Source organism: Urtica dioica, chromosome 3, assembly GCF_054948205.1.
Source record: "Urtica dioica subsp. dioica isolate 48M chromosome 3, U.dioica_male_clone48M_v1_H2, whole genome shotgun sequence".
Taxonomy (NCBI): Eukaryota; Viridiplantae; Streptophyta; class Magnoliopsida; order Rosales; family Urticaceae; genus Urtica; species Urtica dioica.
This window is the reverse complement of record NC_142758.1, coordinates 49688596-49712420: the sequence shown is the minus strand read 5'-3', so window position 1 is coordinate 49712420 and position 23825 is coordinate 49688596. Positions and strand designations below refer to the sequence as shown.

The 23825-nt window shown below is 33.2% G+C and overlaps 3 protein-coding genes across 3 annotated transcripts; 1 reads left to right on the top strand and 2 right to left on the bottom strand.

Annotated features, from left to right (window-relative positions):
* Nucleotides 1-198: 198 nt before the first annotated feature.
* Nucleotides 199-4842, bottom strand: LOC149403519 (4-coumarate--CoA ligase-like 9). The gene is made up of 7 exons (XM_089610044.1): nt 4329-4842; nt 3292-3641; nt 1281-1473; nt 1040-1185; nt 786-853; nt 595-697; nt 199-503 (listed from the first exon to the last, which is right to left on the bottom strand). The coding sequence occupies exons 1-7, from the start codon at nt 4498-4500 to the stop codon at nt 378-380; spliced, it is 1158 nt and encodes a 385-aa protein (XP_089466170.1). The 5' UTR covers nt 4501-4842; the 3' UTR covers nt 199-377.
* Nucleotides 4530-5058, bottom strand: LOC149403518 (4-coumarate--CoA ligase-like 6). Its single transcript, XM_089608710.1, has 2 exons — nt 4676-5058; nt 4530-4632 (listed from the first exon to the last, which is right to left on the bottom strand). Exons 1-2 carry the CDS (start codon nt 5056-5058, stop codon nt 4530-4532), a joined length of 486 nt encoding a protein of 161 aa, XP_089464836.1.
* A 15072-nt stretch (nt 5059-20130) lies between these two features.
* LOC149403517 (zinc finger CONSTANS-like protein (DUF3537)) lies at nt 20131-23099 on the top strand. Its single transcript, XM_089609951.1, has 4 exons — nt 20131-20671; nt 21374-21805; nt 22208-22511; nt 22602-23099. Exons 1-4 carry the CDS (start codon nt 20180-20182, stop codon nt 22742-22744), a joined length of 1371 nt encoding a protein of 456 aa, XP_089466077.1. The 5' UTR covers nt 20131-20179; the 3' UTR covers nt 22745-23099.
* Nucleotides 23100-23825: the final 726 nt, after the last annotated feature.

Genomic DNA, 23825 nt, shown 5'->3' with positions numbered 1-23825 from the left:
ATATAAAGTAATTTTTAATAAAATATTTTATTTTTTACAATGTGTTATAAATAAAAATCTCCTAGCATTTGAATTGCTCTTAAATAAAAATTTATTTAAAATAATTACCAAAATGACTTGATTTCCAAGTAAACTTCTTAAATCCGACGGTTGATGGGAATTTTAGTATAGATAATATCAGAAGTAAGACTAAAAATGGTATGGTTTATAAACTAATAACGGTGGTTTTGGACCACGGGGCGAAAAGACCCAAGTATCATAGTCGCCACTTTAAGCGGCCAAAGCTATCGACATTTTGATCGGTAGAGGAATAAATCACTCCTTTTATTTCTCTCGCGCATAAATTAGTTCCAAACTACCACCAAAATGAATATACACTACAATTTCGAAGTCGGATTCGGAGCCGCGAGTTTGACCAATTCCCTTTTCAACACTTTACCCTGCGCGTTCTTCGGTATAGCATCGATGAACTGTAACTTCCTGATCCTCTTGTAAGGCGCGACCTAGAAAGTTTTATTTTTATGTACATATATTTTATTTCCAAACCAAATTGAACAAAATGAAAGGCTCGAGAGAGAAAGCGAAAGACGATACTTGTTTGGCTACAAAATCCTTGATTTGCGATTCGCTGACGACACTTCCGTCGCACTTCACCACGAAAGCCATCGGTACTTGACCCGCTTCCTCATCCGGGTACCTTTATAAATAATTAATAGATTAAATCAACATGTTACATAACTAATCTCTTAAATAAATAAATAAATAAATAAATAAAAAAAACGCACGGTACAACAGCTGCGTCGGCTATATCCGGATGGGATTGAAGCAAATGCTCGAGTTCTGCCGGAGCAACCTGTTTATGCGAATATATATCAAGTTTCTTAGTTTACTAATTATCTTATTATTATTAACAACCGGAACTCAAAAACCGAAAGCAGAAACTTGTCACGCAAGCAATCTGCAACGGTAGAAAAAAAAACACATAATTATCTCATCCTTGGTTCAAATCAAGCAATAATAATAATAATATCACAGAAACCTGATAGCCTTTATACTTGATCAACTCTTTTAGGCGATCAACCACGAACAAAAAGCCATCGTTATCGATGTAACAGAGATCGCCGGTCTTTAACCACCCGTCCGAGTCGAGACTCGAAGCAGTCGCTTTATCGTCACCAACGTAACCTTTTCGCAGACAAATATCAGTTACAATATTAGTGATCATTAATATGAGATTATAAACAGCAACTAATTAATTGATTAACATTCAAGATTAATACATTTCATGACAAACGGTCCTTTGAGACAAAGCTCTCCGAGCTGATTTGGAGGCAAGTTGAGAGACGGGTTTCGAGGGTCAACGATCTTTGCTTCGAAATTCGATACCAGCTTTCCCACAGCTTCTTCTACTTTGTTCTCTTCCGAACCCACTGTTCCGAATACTCTCCCCGTTGACTCCGTTAGTCCGTACGCCTAATTAAATATGTTTTATTAACTCTTACATTAATTTAATTCGATGAATAAAATAACATGTGATTAGACAATGACTGATAATCAACTTCTGAATTTTAACATATATTAGATGCTTGACTCTTTACACGGAAACTTAATTTAAGTTCATATTTTTTTTTTAATTCTTTTAGATTTATTGAAGTTCAGCTCGTCTTTCACTGAGCGAGATCTGGTTTCTCTCTCCTTCCCCTGCTTCTCCAAAAACGCAGAAACCTTTTCCTTTTTTTTTTCTCCGCCGCTCCCCTCCTGGGAGGACGCCGGCGCTTTGGTCGACTCCGACTTGGGGGGGAGGCTGTTCTGTCTTCTCTCTTTGGCCTCGGAAAAAGCTTTTACTCATCCCGCCTCTATGGGTCTCCTTCGCAGACCCCGTGCCTCGCCGGACATCCTTGTCCTCGCCGGAGTTTCCTGCAACAGCCATGCTCTTCATCTTTCCCCGCTGCAGATGGCAGTCTCTGTCTTTTGCAGGGCCATGCGGTTTGATTCCCAAATCTGGAGCTTTCGGTCCCCGAATCCAGCTCCTCTTTTTGGCCTTCCTTCCGGAGATGCCGTCCAGGTCGCCGCCGGCCCCGTCGGCCCGCTGTTTCAGATCCTTCTCGGCGAGGATGACCCCGTTGCGGATCTTGTAGGGTGGGATTTCGTGGGCTTTTTCTTTGGACATGTTGAAGACATTTTTAGTTTAGATTCAAGTTTTTCTTTGTATCTTTTGGGGTCCTTGCTCCGACTTTTTTATTTTTCTGCTTGGTTTTGGTTTGTTTTGGACTCGGATTAGCCGTAGTCTCTTATCCCGTAGTGGATTTCCTGTTAGGTTTTGATCTATGCAGGTTGAATAGCCATCTTATTCGTGGCCATCGGACCGAGGTTGGTTGAATTTCTCCATCGCCAATCTTTGGGTTTTTGAACGAGCCTCTCGTGTGCTCTATTTGTGCTTGTAATTCTTTCCGTTGTCGGAAGTTTGCACATAACGTACTTTTACCGGAACTTAGTGTTAGATTCACTTGACTTAGGTCTTGGTGACTCATGTACTGAGGTGTATTTCTCCTGTATTGATGGGTTTTTTACCCAATTTTAATGGAAAATCCGTTCTATTCAAAAAAAAGTTCAGCTCGTCTTTCTCGCCTGTCAGTACAGACTGACTCGACCTCAAAATCACCACCAACATTGGAACTTTATTATCGAAAATTGTGTATATTTATTCTCTTTTTTTTTCAATGTAATTAGTTGAGAATGTCCTCATTTATTCCTCTCTTTTTCTCTGTAACTTTATATATACTTGTATATTCAATTCAATAATAATAAATAGAATATTCACAAAATCGAAACTATGTCTCTCCTTTTGAATTCTCTCTCTTAAATTCTACAAGATCATTACTATTCATAGCAATTTAGGTCTCTAGTCAATTAACCGGATCCAGTTTATGAAGTCGGTTTGGTTATCGGTAATCGGTTTTAGATATTAAAAAAAATTGGTCTTTAATTGGTTGTCTAATTACCGATTTTCAAAACCAGTTTTCAAACTGAATATTGGATTTTAAGATATGGTTAACCAAAAATCTGGATAAATTAGGTTCGGTTATTGATCCAATAAATTGAAAATCAAAAGTTAGGTTTCACTTCGGACCAAAACTCAAACTGAATCACTTTTTAGCCTTATTACTTAATTCTAACCTACCTTTTTTTATGTTTAAATAATAGAGAAATAAAAGTTGATAAGGTTAGGTGTTGTAACGTAACTACCTAAAAATAATTAAATTAAGTAAAAAAAAAAAAAATTAATTTCACCTGTGCGATCTGCACGCGGGGAAGGCGTTGCCGGAGAAGCCGGATGACACTCCTCCGCAGCGGAGCGCCGCCGCAGCCGATGACGTGGAGGCAGCTGAGATCGCGTCCCTCCGTCAGGGCGGCGTTTTTCGCCATCGAAACCACCACCGGCGGCGCAACCGCCACGTGGCTGATCCTGAGCTCGTCGACGAGCCTCAGCATCTTCGCGACGTCGAATTTCCTGATTCCCCGACCCATCGTCACCAGCGTCTGTCCCTGCGCCACCGTCCTCAGCGCCAGACCGAACCCGTACACGTGGAAGTACGGCACCGAGCACAGCCACGTCGGTCTGGGTGACGTGTCACCCTTCACTGCGTGCCACGTGGCGGATATAGTGTTTAGAGAGGAATAAATATTATTTTTAGTGTAGGAAGGGCATATGTGTAAGCAAATATGTAATTTTTTTACCAAACTAGCAACAAAGAACTATACTACGTTTCAGTTTAAAAAAAACAAAAAAACTATACTACATTTTACATACCAAAGACAAAAAAATATGCACTTTTTCACCTTTTTTTTTTTTTTTTTAATCTCCACGTATTTTAAAGGTTTTTTTTTTCACTTTTAAGACTTTAAGTGCATGGGGTTTTTTTTAGTTATATAGTCAAACTGAAGTTAAAAGTTTGCAGAAAACAAAAGACAAAATATGTTTGTATAAAACTAAAAAAAAAATAGTCAAAATATATAATAACTAAGTTTTAATAACTCTTTTGACCTTATAATCAGAGTTTTAAAAAGTGATGAATTATTTAAAAATCGTCAAAAAATAATAATTAACATCAACAAAATTAACAAAATAAATTTAACTATTTTATTATTTGATCAGAAGATAAATGTTCTTCAAATGTAAGGTTCATATTAATGTGCACGTTGAAAACATCATATTTGTCTTCTTTTTTTTTCTTTCCCTTTCTTCAAACTCACGATCAATTCTGTCGTTTTAATTAGGTAGTGTCACTATTGTAATTTATCGGGGTCAAGGGGTTTATGTTCTTTACCTGAAGTTGCTAGAGCACCGCCGATTACAGATATCCAATTACGGTGAGTCAACGCGACTCCTTTGACCGCCCCGGTCGTACCGGAGGAGTATAGAATCGCCGCCGTATCCGATTGCCTCACCGTCGCAACTCGCTTCCTAGACTCAGCTGAGTCGCGGCGAGTCATCATCATCGACTCGAACTCGGGAGAGTCGATCAGAATCACGCCGCGGCGGAGTGAGGAAGAAGAAGAAGAAAACGGACGTGCGATTTTCTCCGCCGCGTCGGAGGTCGCGAACGCGACGATCGGCCGGCAAAGCCGAATCTGACGGGATATTTCTCCGGCGGTGTTCGCCGGATTGGAAGGCGAGACGGAGACGCCGAGGGAGAGGAGCACGAGGTAGAGGATCGGAATCTCGACGGAGTTCGGCGAGAGGACGAAGGCTGTTTCGCCGGCGGAATTTCCGAGCCCTAGCTCGGCGACGAGCGATTCGGCTAGGGCTTCGACTCGGCGGCGGAGCTCCGGGAAGAGGACTCGGCGGCGGAGCTCCGGGAAGAGGACTCGGCGACCGGTTTGGGCGTCGACGAGCGCGGCGGCCGAGGGCGACGGAGGATTGGCGGCGAGGCTGGAGAAGATGAAGTCGGCGACGGAGATCGGAGAGGTCTCCGGTGGGAGAGGGAATCGAGGCCTGAGGCTGTGGAATGTTCTCGTGTCGGAGCAAAATCCGCTCTTTGGATCTATTGGCGCCATTGGAGCGGAAGAGAACGAGGAAAATAATACGACGCTTTCTCAGTGGAAATGAAACTGTGTTAATGCCACGTAAGTATATTGGATATGTACTATTATATATGTGAATTGTTATACACAAAAAAAAAAAATGGACGACAGGGTTTAAGTACAAAGGTATACCGAAAAAATCCATATCTTTGATAAAAAAAAAAATAATAATAATAATAATAATAAATGGATTATGATTTTAACTTAATTTATAAAAAAAATCGATGGTATACTAATTTTTGAAAAAAAAAATGGATTCTATAATAGAAAATTACTCTATCCAACTAATATACCAATTTTACTTTTTTAATAAAAAATATATCAGTTTAAAAAAAATATATATATATTTTTTATATTTAATGATATTTAGTATTAATATGTTACATTAAGTCCAGAAAGGACATATGTCCTGTCAATTAAAAATAAATCTTTTATATGTTGGTCCAAAAAATTGCAATTCTTTATTTCTTGCCTATCTAAATAATTGTTTTCCCTCCATGCCTAGTGTCTGAGAGTAGTAGCAGCAGAATTTCATTTCCTTAATCACGTGTCTCGTCTTATTGGGATTTTTTAAGTACAGTCATAGAGACCTATTTCACACAATTGTCATCAAATATATTTTTATTTTATTTTATTTATTTTTAGTTTTTTCCTTATTTATTTTCTTTTTCTAAATTTATTATCTAGCCCTTATACTCTACCCTACAAAGCCTATAGCATGGAATATGGTAGAAAATACAACCTTTAACGGTAACACTAACGAGACTAACATTATTTATTTTCTGATAAAAAAAATATTATTATTATCTGATAAAAAAAATATTATTTGTTTTCTATCCATCTCTTAACTTTTGTTATAAACAACTTCTGCTTTAAGGAGATTTCCATGTATTTTAACAAATTCTTTCTTTTCAGAATGTACTATTGAGATTCCAATACCTCTCTCTCTCATGGAAAATAAAATAGAGAAATTGTCTCATTTGCCACAAATTTCATAATATTTTCCCACTTTCAACCAAAAGACTAATTTTTCCCAAAATGCCACCGAGATGTCAACAATGCTGACATAGATGGTGGCATTTTGGGAAAAATTAGTCTTTTTGAGGAAAGTGAGAAAATATTATAAAATTTGTGGCAAATGAGACAATTTCTCAATAAAATATCGTCTCTCTCTCATGGAAAATAAAACATCGTCTCTCTCTCTCTCTCTCTCTCTCTCTCTCTCTCTCTCTATCTCTCGAAGAATAAAATATCGTATATGTAATGTACCTGTGTCATTAATAGATGAAGCAATAATAGAGTAAGCAGGGTGAATTTCACCACAATCTACCTGTGGCTGTGTCTTCAAAAATATTTTTTTTATTTTATTTTAGTTTTACTGTTTTCCTTTCTTTCTTTTTCAGAATGTACTATTGAGATTCCAATACAATTATCTCTCTCTCTCTCATGGAGAATAGAATATCTTATATACCTGTGTCATTAAAGAGGAAGCCGGGTGTGAGTGAATTCCACACAATCTACCTGTGTCATCAAATATATTTTTATTTTATCTTATTTATTTTTAATCTTTTCCTTATTTGTTTTCTATTCTAAATTTATTATCTAGCCCTTATACTCTACCCTACAAAGCTTATAGCATGGAATATGGTAGAAAATACAACCTTTAACAGTAACGCTAACAACAAAGACTAATATTATTTGTTTTCTGATAAAAAAAATATTATTATTTTCTGATAAAAAAAAATATTATTTGTTTTCTGTCCATCTCTTAACTTTTGTTACAAACAACTTCTGCTTTTAAGAGACATCCGTGTATTTTAACATGTTCTTTCTTTTCAGAATGTACTATTGAGATTCCAATACCTCTCTCTCTCTCATGGAAAATAAAATATCGTCTCTCTCTCTCACATGGAAAATAAAATATCGGCTCTCTCTCTCTCTCTCTCTCTCTCTCTCTCTCGGAGAATAAAATATCGTATATGTAATGTACATGTGTCATTAATAGATGAAGCAATAATAGAGTAAGCATGGTGAATTTCACCACAATCTACATGTGGCTGTGTCTTCAAAAATATTTTTATTTATTTTATTTTAGTTTTACTGTTTTCCTTTCTTTCTTTTTCAGAATGTACTATTGAGATTCCAATACAATTATCTCTCTCTCTCTCATGGAGAATAAAATATCTTATGTACCTGTGTCATTAAAGAGGAAGCCGGATGTGAGTGAATTTCACAAAATCTACATGTGTCATCAAATATATTTTTATTTTATTTTATTTATTTTTAGTCTTTTCCTTATTTGTTTTCTTTTTCTAAATTTATTATCTAGCCCTTATACTCTACCCTACAAAGCCTATAGCATGAAATATGGTAGAAAATACAACCTTTAACAGTAACCCTAACAACAAAGACTAATATTATTTTTTTTTTGATAAAAAATATATTATTATTTTCTGATAAAAAAAATATTATTTGTTTTCTGTCCATCTCTTAACTTTTGTTACAAACAACTTCTGCTTTAAGGAGACTTCCGTGTATTTTAACAAGTTCTTTCTTTTCAGAATGTACTATTGATACCTCTCTCTCTCATGAAAAATAAAATATCGTCTCTCTCTCTCTCATGGAAAATAAAATATCATCTCTCTCTCTCTCTCTCTCTCTCTCTCTCTCTCTCGGAGAATAAAATATCGTATATGTAATGTACCTGTGTCATTAATAGATGAAGCAATAATAGAGTAAGCAGGGTGAATTTCACCACAATCTACATGTGGCTGTGTCTTCAAAAATATTTTTATTTATTTTATTTTAGTTTTACTGTTTTCCTTTCTTTCTTTTTCAGAATGTACTATTGAGATTCCAATACAATTATCTCTCTCTCTCTCATGGAGAATAAAATATCTTATGTACCTGTGTCATTAAAGAGGAAGCCGGATGTGAGTGAATTTCACAAAATCTACATGTGTCATCAAATATATTTTTATTTTATTTTATTTATTTTTAGTCTTTTCCTTATTTGTTTTCTTTTTCTAAATTTATTATCTAGCCCTTATACTCTACCCTACAAAGCCTATAGCATGAAATATGGTAGAAAATACAACCTTTAACAGTAACCCTAACAACAAAGACTAATATTATTTTTTTTTTGATAAAAAATATATTATTATTTTCTGATAAAAAAATATTATTTGTTTTCTGTCCATCTCTTAACTTTTGTTACAAACAACTTCTGCTTTAAGGAGACTTCCGTGTATTTTAACAAGTTCTTTCTTTTCAGAATGTACTATTGATACCTCTCTCTCTCATGAAAAATAAAATATCGTCTCTCTCTCTCTCATGGAAAATAAAATATCATCTCTCTCTCTCTCTCTCTCTCTCTCTCTCGGAGAATAAAATATCGTATATGTAATGTACCTGTGTCATTAATAGATGAAGCAATAATAGAGTAAGCAGGGTGAATTTCACCACAATCTACATGTGGCTGTGTCTTCAAAAATATTTTTATTTATTTTATTTTAGTTTTACTGTTTTCCTTTCTTTCTTTTTCAGAATGTACTATTGAGATTCCAATACAATTATCTCTCTCTCTCTCATGGAGAATAAAATATCTTATGTACCTGTGTCATTAAAGAGGAAGCCGGATGTGAGTGAATTTCACAAAATCTACATGTGTCATCAAATATATTTTTATTTTATTTTATTTATTTTTAGTCTTTTCCTTATTTGTTTTCTTTTTCTAAATTTATTATCTAGCCCTTATACTCTACCCTACAAAGCCTATAGCTTGAAATATGGTAGAAAATACAACCTTTAACAGTAACCCTAACAACAAAGACTAATATTATTTTTTTTTTGATAAAAAATATATTATTATTTTCTGATAAAAAAATATTATTTGTTTTCTGTCCATCTCTTAACTTTTGTTACAAACAACTTCTGCTTTAAGGAGACTTCCGTGTATTTTAACAAGTTCTTTCTTTTCAGAATGTACTATTGATACCTCTCTCTCTCATGAAAAATAAAATATCGTCTCTCTCTCTCTCATGGAAAATAAAATATCATCTCTCTCTCTCTCTCTCTCTCTCTCTCTCTCTCTCGGAGAATAAAATATCGTATATGTAATGTACCTGTGTCATTAATAGATGAAGCAATAATAGAGTAAGCAGGGTGAATTTCACCACAATCTACATGTGGCTGTGTCTTCAAAAATATTTTTATTTATTTTATTTTAGTTTTACTGTTTTCCTTTCTTTCTTTTTCAGAATGTACTATTGAGATTCCAATACAATTATCTCTCTCTCTCTCATGGAGAATAAAATATCTTATGTACCTGTGTCATTAAAGAGGAAGCCGGATGTGAGTGAATTTCACAAAATCTACATGTGTCATCAAATATATTTTTATTTTATTTTATTTATTTTTAGTCTTTTCCTTATTTGTTTTCTTTTTCTAAATTTATTATCTAGCCCTTATACTCTACCCTACAAAGCCTATAGCATGAAATATGGTAGAAAATACAACCTTTAACAGTAACCCTAACAACAAAGACTAATATTATTTTTTTTTTGATAAAAAATATATTATTATTTTCTGATAAAAAAATATTATTTGTTTTCTGTCCATCTCTTAACTTTTGTTACAAACAACTTCTGCTTTAAGGAGACTTCCGTGTATTTTAACAAGTTCTTTCTTTTCAGAATGTACTATTGATACCTCTCTCTCTCATGAAAAATAAAATATCGTCTCTCTCTCTCTCATGGAAAATAAAATATCATCTCTCTCTCTCTCTCTCTCTCTCTCTCTCGGAGAATAAAATATCGTATATGTAATGTACCTGTGTCATTAATAGATGAAGCAATAATAGAGTAAGCAGGGTGAATTTCACCACAATCTACATGTGGCTGTGTCTTCAAAAATATTTTTATTTATTTTATTTTAGTTTTACTGTTTTCCTTTCTTTCTTTTTCAGAATGTACTATTGAGATTCCAATACAATTATCTCTCTCTCTCTCATGGAGAATAAAATATCTTATGTACCTGTGTCATTAAAGAGGAAGCCGGATGTGAGTGAATTTCACAAAATCTACATGTGTCATCAAATATATTTTTATTTTATTTTATTTATTTTTAGTCTTTTCCTTATTTGTTTTCTTTTTCTAAATTTATTATCTAGCCCTTATACTCTACCCTACAAAGCCTATAGCATGAAATATGGTAGAAAATACAACCTTTAACAGTAACCCTAACAACAAAGACTAATATTATTTTTTTTTTGATAAAAAATATATTATTATTTTCTGATAAAAAAATATTATTTGTTTTCTGTCCATCTCTTAACTTTTGTTACAAACAACTTCTGCTTTAAGGAGACTTCCGTGTATTTTAACAAGTTCTTTCTTTTCAGAATGTACTATTGATACCTCTCTCTCTCATGAAAAATAAAATATCGTCTCTCTCTCTCTCATGGAAAATAAAATATCATCTCTCTCTCTCTCTCTCTCTCGGAGAATAAAATATCGTATATGTAATGTACCTGTGTCATTAATAGATGAAGCAATAATAGAGTAAGCAGGGTGAATTTCACCACAATCTACATGTGGCTGTGTCTTCAAAAATATTTTTATTTATTTTATTTTAGTTTTACTGTTTTCCTTTCTTTCTTTTTCAGAATGTACTATTGAGATTCCAATACAATTATCTCTCTCTCTCTCATGGAGAATAAAATATCTTATGTACCTGTGTCATTAAAGAGGAAGCCGGATGTGAGTGAATTTCACAAAATCTACATGTGTCATCAAATATATTTTTATTTTATTTTATTTATTTTTAGTCTTTTCCTTATTTGTTTTCTTTTTCTAAATTTATTATCTAGCCCTTATACTCTACCCTACAAAGCCTATAGCATGAAATATGGTAGAAAATACAACCTTTAACAGTAACCCTAACAACAAAGACTAATATTATTTTTTTTTTGATAAAAAATATATTATTATTTTCTGATAAAAAAAATATTATTTGTTTTCTGTCCATCTCTTAACTTTTGTTACAAACAACTTCTGCTTTAAGGAGACTTCCGTGTATTTTAACAAGTTCTTTCTTTTCAGAATGTACTATTGATACCTCTCTCTCTCATGAAAAATAAAATATCGTCTCTCTCTCTCTCATGGAAAATAAAATATCATCTCTCTCTCTCTCTCTCTCGGAGAATAAAATATCGTATATGTAATGTACCTGTGTCATTAATAGATGAAGCAATAATAGAGTAAGCAGGGTGAATTTCACCACAATCTACATGTGGCTGTGTCTTCAAAAATATTTTTATTTATTTTATTTTAGTTTTACTGTTTTCCTTTCTTTCTTTTTCAGAATGTACTATTGAGATTCCAATACAATTATCTCTCTCTCTCTCATGGAGAATAAAATATCTTATGTACCTGTGTCATTAAAGAGGAAGCCGGATGTGAGTGAATTTCACAAAATCTACATGTGTCATCAAATATATTTTTATTTTATTTTATTTATTTTTAGTCTTTTCCTTATTTGTTTTCTTTTTCTAAATTTATTATCTAGCCCTTATACTCTACCCTACAAAGCCTATAGCATGAAATATGGTAGAAAATACAACCTTTAACAGTAACCCTAACAACAAAGACTAATATTATTTTTTTTTTGATAAAAAATATATTATTATTTTCTGATAAAAAAAATATTATTTGTTTTCTGTCCATCTCTTAACTTTTGTTACAAACAACTTCTGCTTTAAGGAGACTTCCGTGTATTTTAACAAGTTCTTTCTTTTCAGAATGTACTATTGATACCTCTCTCTCTCATGAAAAATAAAATATCGTCTCTCTCTCTCTCATGGAAAATAAAATATCATCTCTCTCTCTCTCTCTCTCTCTCTCTCTCTCTCTCTCTCGGAGAATAAAATATCGTATATGTAATGTACCTGTGTCATTAATAGATGAAGCAATAATAGAGTAAGCAGGGTGAATTTCACCACAATCTACCTGTGGTTGTGTCTTCAAAAATATTTTTTTTATTTTATTTTAGTTTTACTGTTTTCCTTTCTTTCTTTTTCAGAATGTACTATTGAGATTCCAATACAATTATCTCTCTCTCTCATGGAGAATAAAATATCTTATGTATCTGTGTCATTAAAGAGGAAGCCGGGTGTGAGTGAATTTCACACAATCGACCTGTGTCATCAAATATATTTTTATTTTATTTTATTTATTTTTAGTCTTTTCCTTATTTGTTTTCTTTTTCTAAATATATTATCTAGCCCTTATACTCTACTCTACAAAGCCTATAGCATGGAATATGGTAGAAAATACAACCTTTAACAGTAACGCTAACAACAAAGACTAATATTATTTGTTTTCTGATAAAAAAAAAATATTATTTGTTTTCTGTCCATCTCTTAACTTTTGTTACAAACAACTTCTGCTTTAAGGAGACTTCCGTGTATTTTAACAAGTTCTTTCTTTTCAGAATGTACTATTGAGATTTCAATACCTCTCTCTCTCATGGAAAATAAAATATCGTCTCTCTCTCTCTCTCGGAGAATAAAATATCGTATATGTAATGTACCTGTGTCATTAATAGATGAAGCAATAATAGAGTAAGCAGGGTGAATTTCACCACAATCTACCTGTGGCTGTGTCTTCAAAAATATTTTTTTTATTTTATTTAGTTTTACTGTTTTCCTTTTTTTTTTTTCAGAATGTACTATTGAGATTCCAATACAATTATCTCTCTCTCTCATGGAGAATAAAATATTTTATGTACCTGTGTCATTAAAGAGGAAGCCGAGTGTGAGTGAATTTCACACAATCTACCTGTGTCATCAAATATATTTTTATTTTATTTTATTTATTTTTAGTCTTTTCCTTATTTGTTTTCTTTTTCTAAATTTATTATCTAGCCCTTATACTCTACCCTACAAATCCTATAGCATGGAATATGGTAGAAAATACAACATTTAACAGTAACACTAACAACAAAGACTAATATTATTTGTTTTCTGATAAAAAAAATATTATTATTTTCTGATAAAAAAAGATATTTCTAAGTAACTAGTCTCTTACGAGGGGAGCATTAAAATATTAGCCTAACTATCAACTTATTTAAGAGAATAGTCAATTTTATTATAGATTCCAAAATTACCCTTATTTCCTCATCTATCGCAAACCCAAACCACACCAGAGATTGAAAGTCGTCATCCTAGACAGAGATCCAGACGATTGAGCCAACAAACCCTAACCCTAAGTCCCAACCGAAGCGCTCCGACGAACCATAGAGCTGGCGATCTTCCCATCCCCGTCCCGGCGGGCTACGTCTCGTTCCGCCTGCTCTGCTACTCGTCGCGCATCGGCGGCGTGATCGGAAAATCCGGCTCCGTCATCAACGCCCTCCGGATCGACACCGCCGCCGGCACGGAGGTCTCTGACTGCGTCATCACCGTCGTTGCGCCCGCCGGATCTACAAATTAAGATCCACTCGGAGAACTCGTTCCTCTCTAGCTACGAGCCTCTGGTTCTGGTCGTCGCGCTCCTCTGCTCGGCCTCGCCGTCGCTTCGGCGATCCACTCGTTCCTCGGCGGCGTTCAAAAGCGAGGTCTCAGAGCTAGCTTCGTCGTCTTTTTTCATGGCTGCGATTAAGTGAGTCAAGCAATCGAACCGTTTGTTCTCGAATGTGTTGTTTCTCAATGTCAATGATATGTATATATTTTTGTGGTTTGAATTTTCGTGTGTTCTAAACAGAATGATATTATTTTTTTTCATTTTTATGTGGGAGACTGATTAAAAGTCTTCTATTATTAGGTACTGATTGGAATTTTTTTTTTTTTTGGTTGTTAAATTTGGGTGATGGCCGATTTAAATATACAAAATATAATACATGATATGAATTTTTCATAGGTGGCAATCAATTAAGCTGACGAACAACGAAATATTAATAGTTAATATTATTTACATTGACTTAATATTATTAACTGTCAATGTAAATAATATTTACAACGAAAAAAATACTATTAACTTGCAAATGAAAGTCAAAGAATTTGAAACACTTAATACTATTAACTGTCAATGGTTAATATGATTTATTGTCGGATTTACTGTCCTCGATTGTTCACGGAAATAATTAGTAAATCGTATTTACTGTTAGATTAACTAATCCTCATCTCTAATACATTTACTGTTATATTTATTGTCCTCGATTGTTCACGGAAATAATTAGTAAATCGTATTTACAGTTAGATTAACTAATTCTCATCTCTGATACTTTCCCTGTTACGGTAAATAAGATTTACTTTTGTTCTTGTTACGGTAAATAAGATTTACTGTCGTTCTTGTTACGGCAAATAAGATTTACTGTAGTTTTTGTTATTGTTAATTAGATTTACTAATTTTTTTGTTATGGACGATATTATTTACTATGATAGTTAATAATATTAACCTAAGGGTAGTATTGGAATATTGGAATGTTCTCATGATAAATTGGCTATTTTCCTAAATATGTTAATAGTTTGGCTATAATTTTAAAGTAGGGGTGTTGTTTTGGCTAGTTGTTTAGCCGGCCATAAAAAAAAAATATTATTTGTTTTTTGTCCATCTCTTAACTTTTGTTACAAACAACTTATGCTTTAAGGAGACTTCCGTGTATTTTAACAAGTTCTTTCTTTTCAGAATGTACTATTGAGATTCCAATACCTCTCTCTCTCATGGAAAATAAAATATCGTCTCTCTTTCTCTCTTATGGAAAATAAAATATCGTATCTTTCTCTCTCTCTCTCTCTCTCTCTCTCCTCTCTCTCGGAGAATAAAATATCGTATATGTAATGTACCTATGTATTTAATAGATGAAGCAATAATAGCTAGAGTAAGCAGGGTGAATTTCACCACAATCTACCTGTAGCTGTGTCTTCATAAATATTTTTTTATTTTATTTTAGTTTTACTGTTTTCCTTTCTTTCGTTTTCAGAATGTACTATTGAGATTCCAATACAATTATCTCTCTCTCTCATGGAGAATAAAATATCTTATGTACCTATGTCATTAAAGAGGAAGCCGGGTGTGAGTGAATTTCACACAATCTACCTGTGTCATCAAATATATATTTTTTATTTTATTTATTTTTAGTCTTTTCCTTGTTTGTTTTCTTTTTCTAAATATTTTATCTAGCCCTTATACTCTACTCTACAAAGCCTATAGCATGGAATATGGTAGAGAATACAACCTTTAACAGTAACACTAACAACAAAGACTAATATTATTTGTTTTCTAATAAAAAAATATTATTATTTTCTGATAAAAAAAATATTATTTTTTTTTCTGTCCATCTCTTAACTTTTGTTACAAACAACTGCTGCTTTAAGGAGACTTCCGTGTATTTTTTCAAGTTCTTTCTTTTCAGAATGTACTATTGAGATTCCAATACCTCTCTCTCTCTCATGGAAAATAAAATATCGTCTCTCTCTCTCTCTCTCTCTCTCTCTCTCTCTCTCGGAGAATAAAATATCGTATATGTAATGTACCTGTGTCGTTAATAGATGAAGCAATAATAGAGTAAGCAGGGTTAATTTCATCACAATCTACCTGTGGCTGTGTCTTCAAAAATATTTTTTTTATTTTATTTTAGTTTTACTGTTTTCCTTTCTTTCTTTTTCAGAATGTACTATTGAGATTCCAATACAATTATCTCTCTCTCTCTCTCATGGAGAATAAAATATCTTATGTACCTGTGTCATTAAAGAGGAAGCCGGATGTGAGTGAATTTCACAAAATCTACATGTGTCATCAAATATATTTTTATTTTATTTTATTTATTTTTAGTCTTTTCCTTATTTGTTTTCTTTTTCTAAATTTATTATCTAGCCCTTATACTCTACCCTACAAAGCCTATAGCATGGAATATGGTAGAAAATACAACCTTTAACAGTAACACTAACAACAAAGACTAATATTATTTGTTTTCTGATAAAAGAAAATTATTATTTTCTGATAAAAAAAATATTATTTGTTTTCTGTCCATTTCTTAACTTTTGTTACAAGCAACTTTAACTTTAAGGAGACTTCCGTGTATTTTAACAAGTTCTTTCTTTTCAGAATGTACTATTGAGATTCCAATACCTCTCTCTCTCATGGAAAATTAAATATCGTCTCACTCTCTCATGGAAAATAAAATATCGTCTCTCTCTCAGAGAATAAAATATCGTATATGTAATGTACCTTTGTGGCTGTGTCATTAAAAGATGAAGCAATAATAGAGTAAGCAGGGTGAATTTCACCACAATCTACCTGTGGCTGTGTCTTCAAAAATATTTTTTTTTATTTTAGTTTTACTGTTTTCCTTATTTGTTTTCTTTTTCTAAATTTATTATCTATCCCATCCTTATACTCCTACAATATGGAATATGGTAATCATATAGGACAAGAGATGCTTAAAGACCTTTTTATAAAAAAAAAAGCTTAAAAATAAAAATAAATAATTAGGTATGTAGCTATATTTACACTCTTACATTATTATATAGAGCTATCTTTTCGTATATACTAAATAAATTATCACAAACATGACGTGATATTTTTGGTTCGTTCTTTTAGTGAAATAAAAAGGTGAAATATTTACGTCAATTTACTCGTGTAAATATATGGACGTTGTCATTTACTTAGTATTTATGAAAGATTGACTATATAATACAACAATGTGAAAATATAAATATGCCAATATACTTAAGTGACTCAAATAAAAAGAATTTCTGTAAAATACAAAAATTCTAACCCCCACCTCCACCTCCACCTCCTCGATGGATTAATGGAAACACTTTTTGAAGATTCAAACTCAACCCAAAAATTAAAACCTTCCTTTGAAATCATGGATGATTCTCTACAAACAACGCATTTGCAAGGAGAGACGTTATTGCTAACTTCGTGTGCTAATTTTTCAGATCCGGACCAAGAACACCAATATTGGAGAATCAGTATCTGTACATGATTTCTTATGCTTGACAAGTAAAAAGGAGATCATTCAGTTATGGAAGGATTAACTAATTAGACCACGTGGGTTAACATTATAGAAAATTATAAAAAAAAATATATATATATATATATATATATATATATACACACTTGAAAGTACATTAAACTAATTCAAACAAAGTAGTACTAGTAAGGATAAAAAAATTGGTTAAGTTTTCCATTCCTGTTTTCTGTTTTCTGATTCTAAATTCTAGAAAACAGTTTTAGAAAAACTGTTTGATTATAAATTCAGAAAACATATTTAGAATCATATTTCTGTTTTCTTTGAAATTTGTTTAAAAAACAGAAAACAAAAACTGATATTAAAATCTATATCTTTGTAACAGGTGCTTTCTTATCAGAATGTACTATATATTGTCTTCAACAACCTTTATAGCTGGCTTCCTAATTCTAAATTTCCAATAAAACTCTCTCTCTGAGAATAAAATATCTTAGTTTAAGAAAATTGAAGAAAAAAAAATCAAGTCATCCAATTTTGAGTGTGTTTTCAAGCCTGGGAGCTATTAGTCAATGTCCTGTCCCGTTCTCCTTCTACATGATTTACATTTTCTCTAAAATCAATATGTAGAGTTAGAGCCTGAAATCCCCTCACCTTTATTTTTCTTCAATGTAACATCTGCTAGCAAAACCAACAATTTATTATCACATACAAAATCAATTCATTTTCTTTTTCACATATTTGTCATCAAGAATACAGATAAGTTTAAAATAATTTTTGTCAATTATTTTACAAATTGATCCACAACTACAAACAAAAAAATTCAAATATTTTTTTTTTAATATCACATTTAAAATATATTTTTCTTAAATACGAAAACATGAATTTTCAGCTCCATCTAATATCCATAAAAGTTTGGAATGAAATTTTTCATCCCATAATTTACACTTTATAGAACATGGATCCAATCGCTTAGGGTGTCCATAAAATAAAGATACAACTTTAAATTCAATTTTTGACACTTAATTTCATGTGCTTTATTACATATTAAAGTAGATTTTTCTTTTCGATATTTAAGTGTTGAAATATGATATATCTTTTCCAAATGCAAGTGTTGAAATATGATATATCTTTTCTTGACCTGAACCAATCGACTAAGACATGCACGTAAGGACCATAATGGACAACTATGCACATTAGTTCGTGCAACACATACATTTCAAGCGTCTTGCCTTATTCGAAAAAAAAAACTATTTTATGTTTGGACTAAATTCTTGTTGGACTAAAGATGTTTAAAAATCGCTTTTACCCTTTGTATTTTTTTTTTTGCCTAAAATCATAAACTTTTTCATATTTGCTCCACGCCAAGAAGAAGAAAAAATTACACCCTTAAACGTCTAATGAAATCATATATATATATATATATATATATACACATATGTCTCATAAGTTCGAATTCAATTCGCGTCGCTTGGTATACAACATTGTAGAGTTCACTAATTTTAATATACTATTTTATTGTTTTTATTGTGTTATACCTAACCGTGAGTTGGATACTTCATTATGTTTTGACCGAAATTCTAGAAAAAAAAAATGGAGCGGAAAGTCTAGGTCTATGAATCAAATCTTGAGATATGGCTACGAGTCCAAGTTAATGAAGTTTATGTTTATGAAAAAATGGAACGGAAAGGTATCTGATTAAAATTCCACATTAATTTTTTTTCTTTCGGGATAGAAAAAATTTGTTTCGTTCGTAAGCATAGCTTTACTCATGACTAAAGATTGAATCTGTTTTATACTTTTGCTACGGGGACTATATGGTATAAATTAACCATTCAAAACAGACGGAACAAAAAAATTGTTTCTTCCATAGCAAAATTTTTTTGTCCAACCGGAATAGAGTGTTCCATTTTGAAAGTGACCGAAATTATAGAACAATACCAAAAATTATGTACTGAATTGAAAGTAGAGGAATCACTTTCATAAACAGTATAAGAACATAACTCTAGTTCTGAAAGTGAACCGTAATTCAAGCCAAACCAAAACGGAACTATCTATATATTCTTGTTAATATTAATAAATAAATAAAATTAAAAAATACTATAAATTTCGATGAAAAAGAAAATTCTGAAACAGTATTGAAATTTTATGCTGATAATTTAAACGGAAGTGGATGAATTACTATCCTTAAACAATATCTGTACAGAATTTCAACAATACCATTCTTTTTTTATTAAGGAACACAATTTCGGTACGTTTATAGGCCTTTCCTATTATGGTATGTGTTTGTTTTTGTTAAACCCAAATAAACAGAGCACGCGAAAACTAGGCTTTACTTGATCCAAATATATATGTCGCTCTTATTACTCTAACGTGAAGATCATGTATTTTCTGAGGAAAAACACAGCTGTCAATTAAAATTTTCAGACCACGTTGTTCTCGTCATCTCGTCCAGTCTAAAGTCTAAACCAATCACAGCTTCACTCATTATATAAATGATATATTATAATAATAAGAATAATAATAAACAAATAAATAAATAGGACAGTGAAGAAAATTGAATGGCCGTGTTTACTTCTAAACAACTTGTTTATTAATAGGCAAAAAATTAGCTAGAACAAACATAATTAAGACTATTAAGGTAGTGCTTACACTTACCAAAAGACAAAATTAAATATTAAAAAAATATATAAGAAATAACATTTTTTTTTGTTTGTCTGTTTGTTATATTACTTTGTGTCCATAGAGAGTAAAGAATATATAAACAAAGCAGGAAGATGATTGATTCCATTTCCAAGTCTCAAGTTGAAGAAAAGCAACACAGTCCTAAAAAAAAATGCATGTCAACAAAAAGAAAAATAATAATTATTTTTAAAAGCAACTCCAAAAAAAATAATTGAGCGGAAAAAAAATAAAAACTCCAAATAAAATATAAAACTTAACGTAATAACTGTATCTTCTTGTCAGCTAAAAAGATGAGACTGTTTCTAGAAATGTGTTGTTGACAAAAGCTCCAATCTTTTTTTACCTTTAAAAATTCAATTGGACAGTTTTCATAAATTAATTTTAAAAAAAAATCTAAACCAATAATCTCTCCACTGTCAAAAATAACTTAATTTCCATGGCCGATCCGAATCCTGGCGCCAGATCAGACAACAATGGCGATCCAATTCCGATTCCAACGGAACAAACGCCTCTTCTTCTCAACCACCAAAATCACCAACAGCCATCTGAACAAGAACAAGAAGAAGAAGAAGAATCTCGGAAAGACGAATTGAGCGAAACCCTAGAGAGACTAGAGAGGTTTTTGACCTTCCTAGGGTTCAAGCAGAGCTGCTTTTCGAGCTTCGCGTTGTCGTGGACGGCTTTCTTCGTCGTCGGAGTTTTGCCGCCGATTCTGGCTCTGGAATCGTCGGAGTGTCTGAGGTGTTCGACGTTTCAGATAAAGGATTTCGAGATCGAGATCGTGGCTTCTCAGGCGTGCCTCGCCGCGGTGTCTCTGCTCTGTCTTTCGCATAATCTGAGGAAGTACGGCGTTCGGAGATTTCTCTTCGTCGATCGCCACAACGGTCATGAGTTCCGTTTGAGAGACGATTACGTTAAGCAGATTTCGGTGAGTAATGGAAATGTTAATTTGGCTCCGTGAATTATTATTATTATTATTATTATTTTTTTTTTTATGATAGAATGGAAGAACAAAAGAAATAGTGGGACGAGAATTTTATCTTTATCTTATAATATTTTCTTCTGTGAATTTCTATGTTTGCTAAACTTAAATGAGATGAATTTCTAATATACACTCTTCTTTTGGTTTCAAAGCTTAGACCTTTTTTTAGGTATCAACGAGGTTTTTTCTTTATATATTTAGTTTTTTTTAAAGGAGATGAGGCGTTAAAAAAACTAAAAAAAAAAAAAAAATCTGCGCCAAAGCTTAGACCTTTATTCTCATTGGAAGATAGAAAAAGAAATAGCGACCTATTTTCAGTTAATTTCTGGATTTGTAAAATGAGATGAATTTAGTTTAGAAGCCAATGGCACAGATTTAGTTTTTGTACCAAAGCTTGGACCTTTTTTCTTAATAGGTGATAGAAGCGGAAGAAAAAAAAAAAAAAAGAGAGAAGGTAATGCCAATGAAATTCAAATTTTCTGTGAACTTATATTTTATTTTTGTACCAAAGCTTGGACCTTTTTTCTTAATGGTCAATAGAAGGGTAAAAATAAAAAGGTAATCCCAATAAAATTCAAAAAATCTCTGAATTTTATGCTTGTACTTTTTTAGGCAACAAAGCTTAGAATTTTTTTTTTTTTTTTTCAGAATTCATTTCGGCTGCTGATTTTGTGGGCGCTCCCGATATTCGTCCTAAAAACCGGGAGAGAGATATTGCGGGTATTGTACTCGGAGCGAGAGGCGGGTTGGTCTTCGGTGGCGATTCTGTTGGCGTTGGTGATTTCGTGGAGCTATGTGAGTACAATCTCTCTAACAGCCAGCATTATGTTTCATTTGGTCTGCAATTTGCAAGTTATCCACTTTGATGAATATGGCAAGATGTTGGGGAGAGAGACTGATGTTTTGGTGTTTATAGAGGACCACATTCGGCTGCGATACCACCTCTCTAAGATTAGCCACCGCTTTCGAATCTTTCTAGTTCTTCAGTTCTTGACTGTCACCGCCAGCCAATTCGTCACTCTCCTCCAAATCACGGGTTACAGCGGACTCATCACCGTCATCAACGGTGGAGATTTCGCCGTGAGTAAAAAACTATCCTATCCTCAAAAAACTTGAATTTTTTTTTTTTTTTTTTTTTTTTTTTTTTTTTTTTTTTTTTTTTACTTATTTTCATGAGAAATTGCCTAATTTGCCACCAATTTCATAACATTTTCCCACTTTCTACCAAAATGCTAATTTTTCCCAAAATGCCACCATCTATGTCAACAATGTTGACATCTATGTTTGCCCTTTCACTATAAGATGTCAACATTGTTGACATAGATGGTGGCATTTTGAGAAAAATTAGCATTTTGATGGTGCAAACAAAGATATGGATCAATATGTCAAAACCATTCGGATCGAGGACCACATATGAAAATAAACATACGTTATTCTATTTCCAATGCATTTTTAACTTATTAAAGATGTTTTTTTTTCTAGGTCTCGTCGCTTGTTCAGGTCGTTGGGATTATAATTTGTCTACACGCGGCGACGAGGATTTCCCACCGAGCTCAAAACCTAGCGTCGATGGCGAGCCGATGGCACGCTTTGGTCACGTGCGGGTCCAACGACCAACACAGAGGATCGCAACAAAGCGTGCTGACTTTGGAGGGTGCCCGGGTTTTAAACTCGTTGGTCCCGAATTACTCGGAGAGCGATTTGGAGTCGTTTGACTATGCCTCGGTGCCAACACACACACAGTTGGCTTCTTATATGTCCTCCTATCATAGGAGACAAGCCTTTGGTAAGAGCACTAGATTTTAAGCCTATTTAGTAAATAGTTCATGCATCGTTGGAATGGTTAGACTTGAACGCATTTCGGCTCATTTCGCAGTGTTGTATTTGCAAACCAATCCGGGAGGGATCACGATATTCGGGTGGACGGTGGATCGAGGGCTCATAAACACCATCTTCTTCATCGAGCTAACCCTTATCACATTCTTGCTTGGGAAAACCATAGTCTTCACTTCAGCATAAAACGCTTCGCTTTCTAGTCGAACTCGAAAACATGTCAATACGCGACAGACGAACAAATTACACAGCCAATACAACCAAAAGGTCAATACTTCACCACTACCCATTGGCCCTATCACGAGGGCATAGGGTTCATATGCTTGTATACTGGCCACTCTATACAAAATAAGCACTATTCTTTAATCCTTTTTTGTTTGTTTGTTTGAGCTTTTGGGGGATCGATGTCAAGGGTCATTATTCATGTATAAAAGGGTCATTATTTATGTATAATTTTTTGTTTAATTCTTTTGCCGGCTATAGTAATGGTTACGTCTCTCAACCCCAATGTACAATTCGGATATTACTCTATAATAATTAAAATAAAATAAAAAAGAACAAAATAATGGGTAAAATTGATATTCTATGCCTAACTTTGCATTTTAGGCCACTTTGCCAAATACAAAAGCGGTTAGATTAGCACCGGTGACTCTTGACTTGACTAGTGCGAAATAAACCTAACTACACACAGAAACTACTCTTTGGACACATTTAGTTTCGAACAAAAGCTCTCGGACCCAGTGAGGACCGGCGACTAAAGTTTTAAGGTCATTAGGCAGAAACTCTGGACAAAACAGAAGAGGCACATAACAACGAATACCAAGAAAATCTATTAAACTTTAAAAGGACATATTAAGCCTATAATATATAGTATGCAAATGCAAAGCCAAGAAAAAGGATAGGTCTCACATGCTAAGCTAACATGGACAGCGAGCGAGCAAATGGGCATCTCTTTTTTCCATCTCCAAGCAACCCATTGCTCCTCCGGCCATGCCCTATACGATAAGAGTTGCAGAATATAATATTAAGCAAACAACACAACATGAACGTAACTTACAACTGCGTTTACGAGGAAAAAGCTTTTGCTGGCCAAGCTCTTAGTTCTGGTATCTTAACTATCGTATAAAGTAAAATCCAGTTACATGGCTAGTTTGGTAATTCTACGTAAAAAAACGAGGGAAGGGCAAAAATTAGGCATTTTTTTATGTTGGTTCTTGGACCATAGACAAACAAGAGAGCAAAAGTGTAGTGAAAACCCATCGGTGTG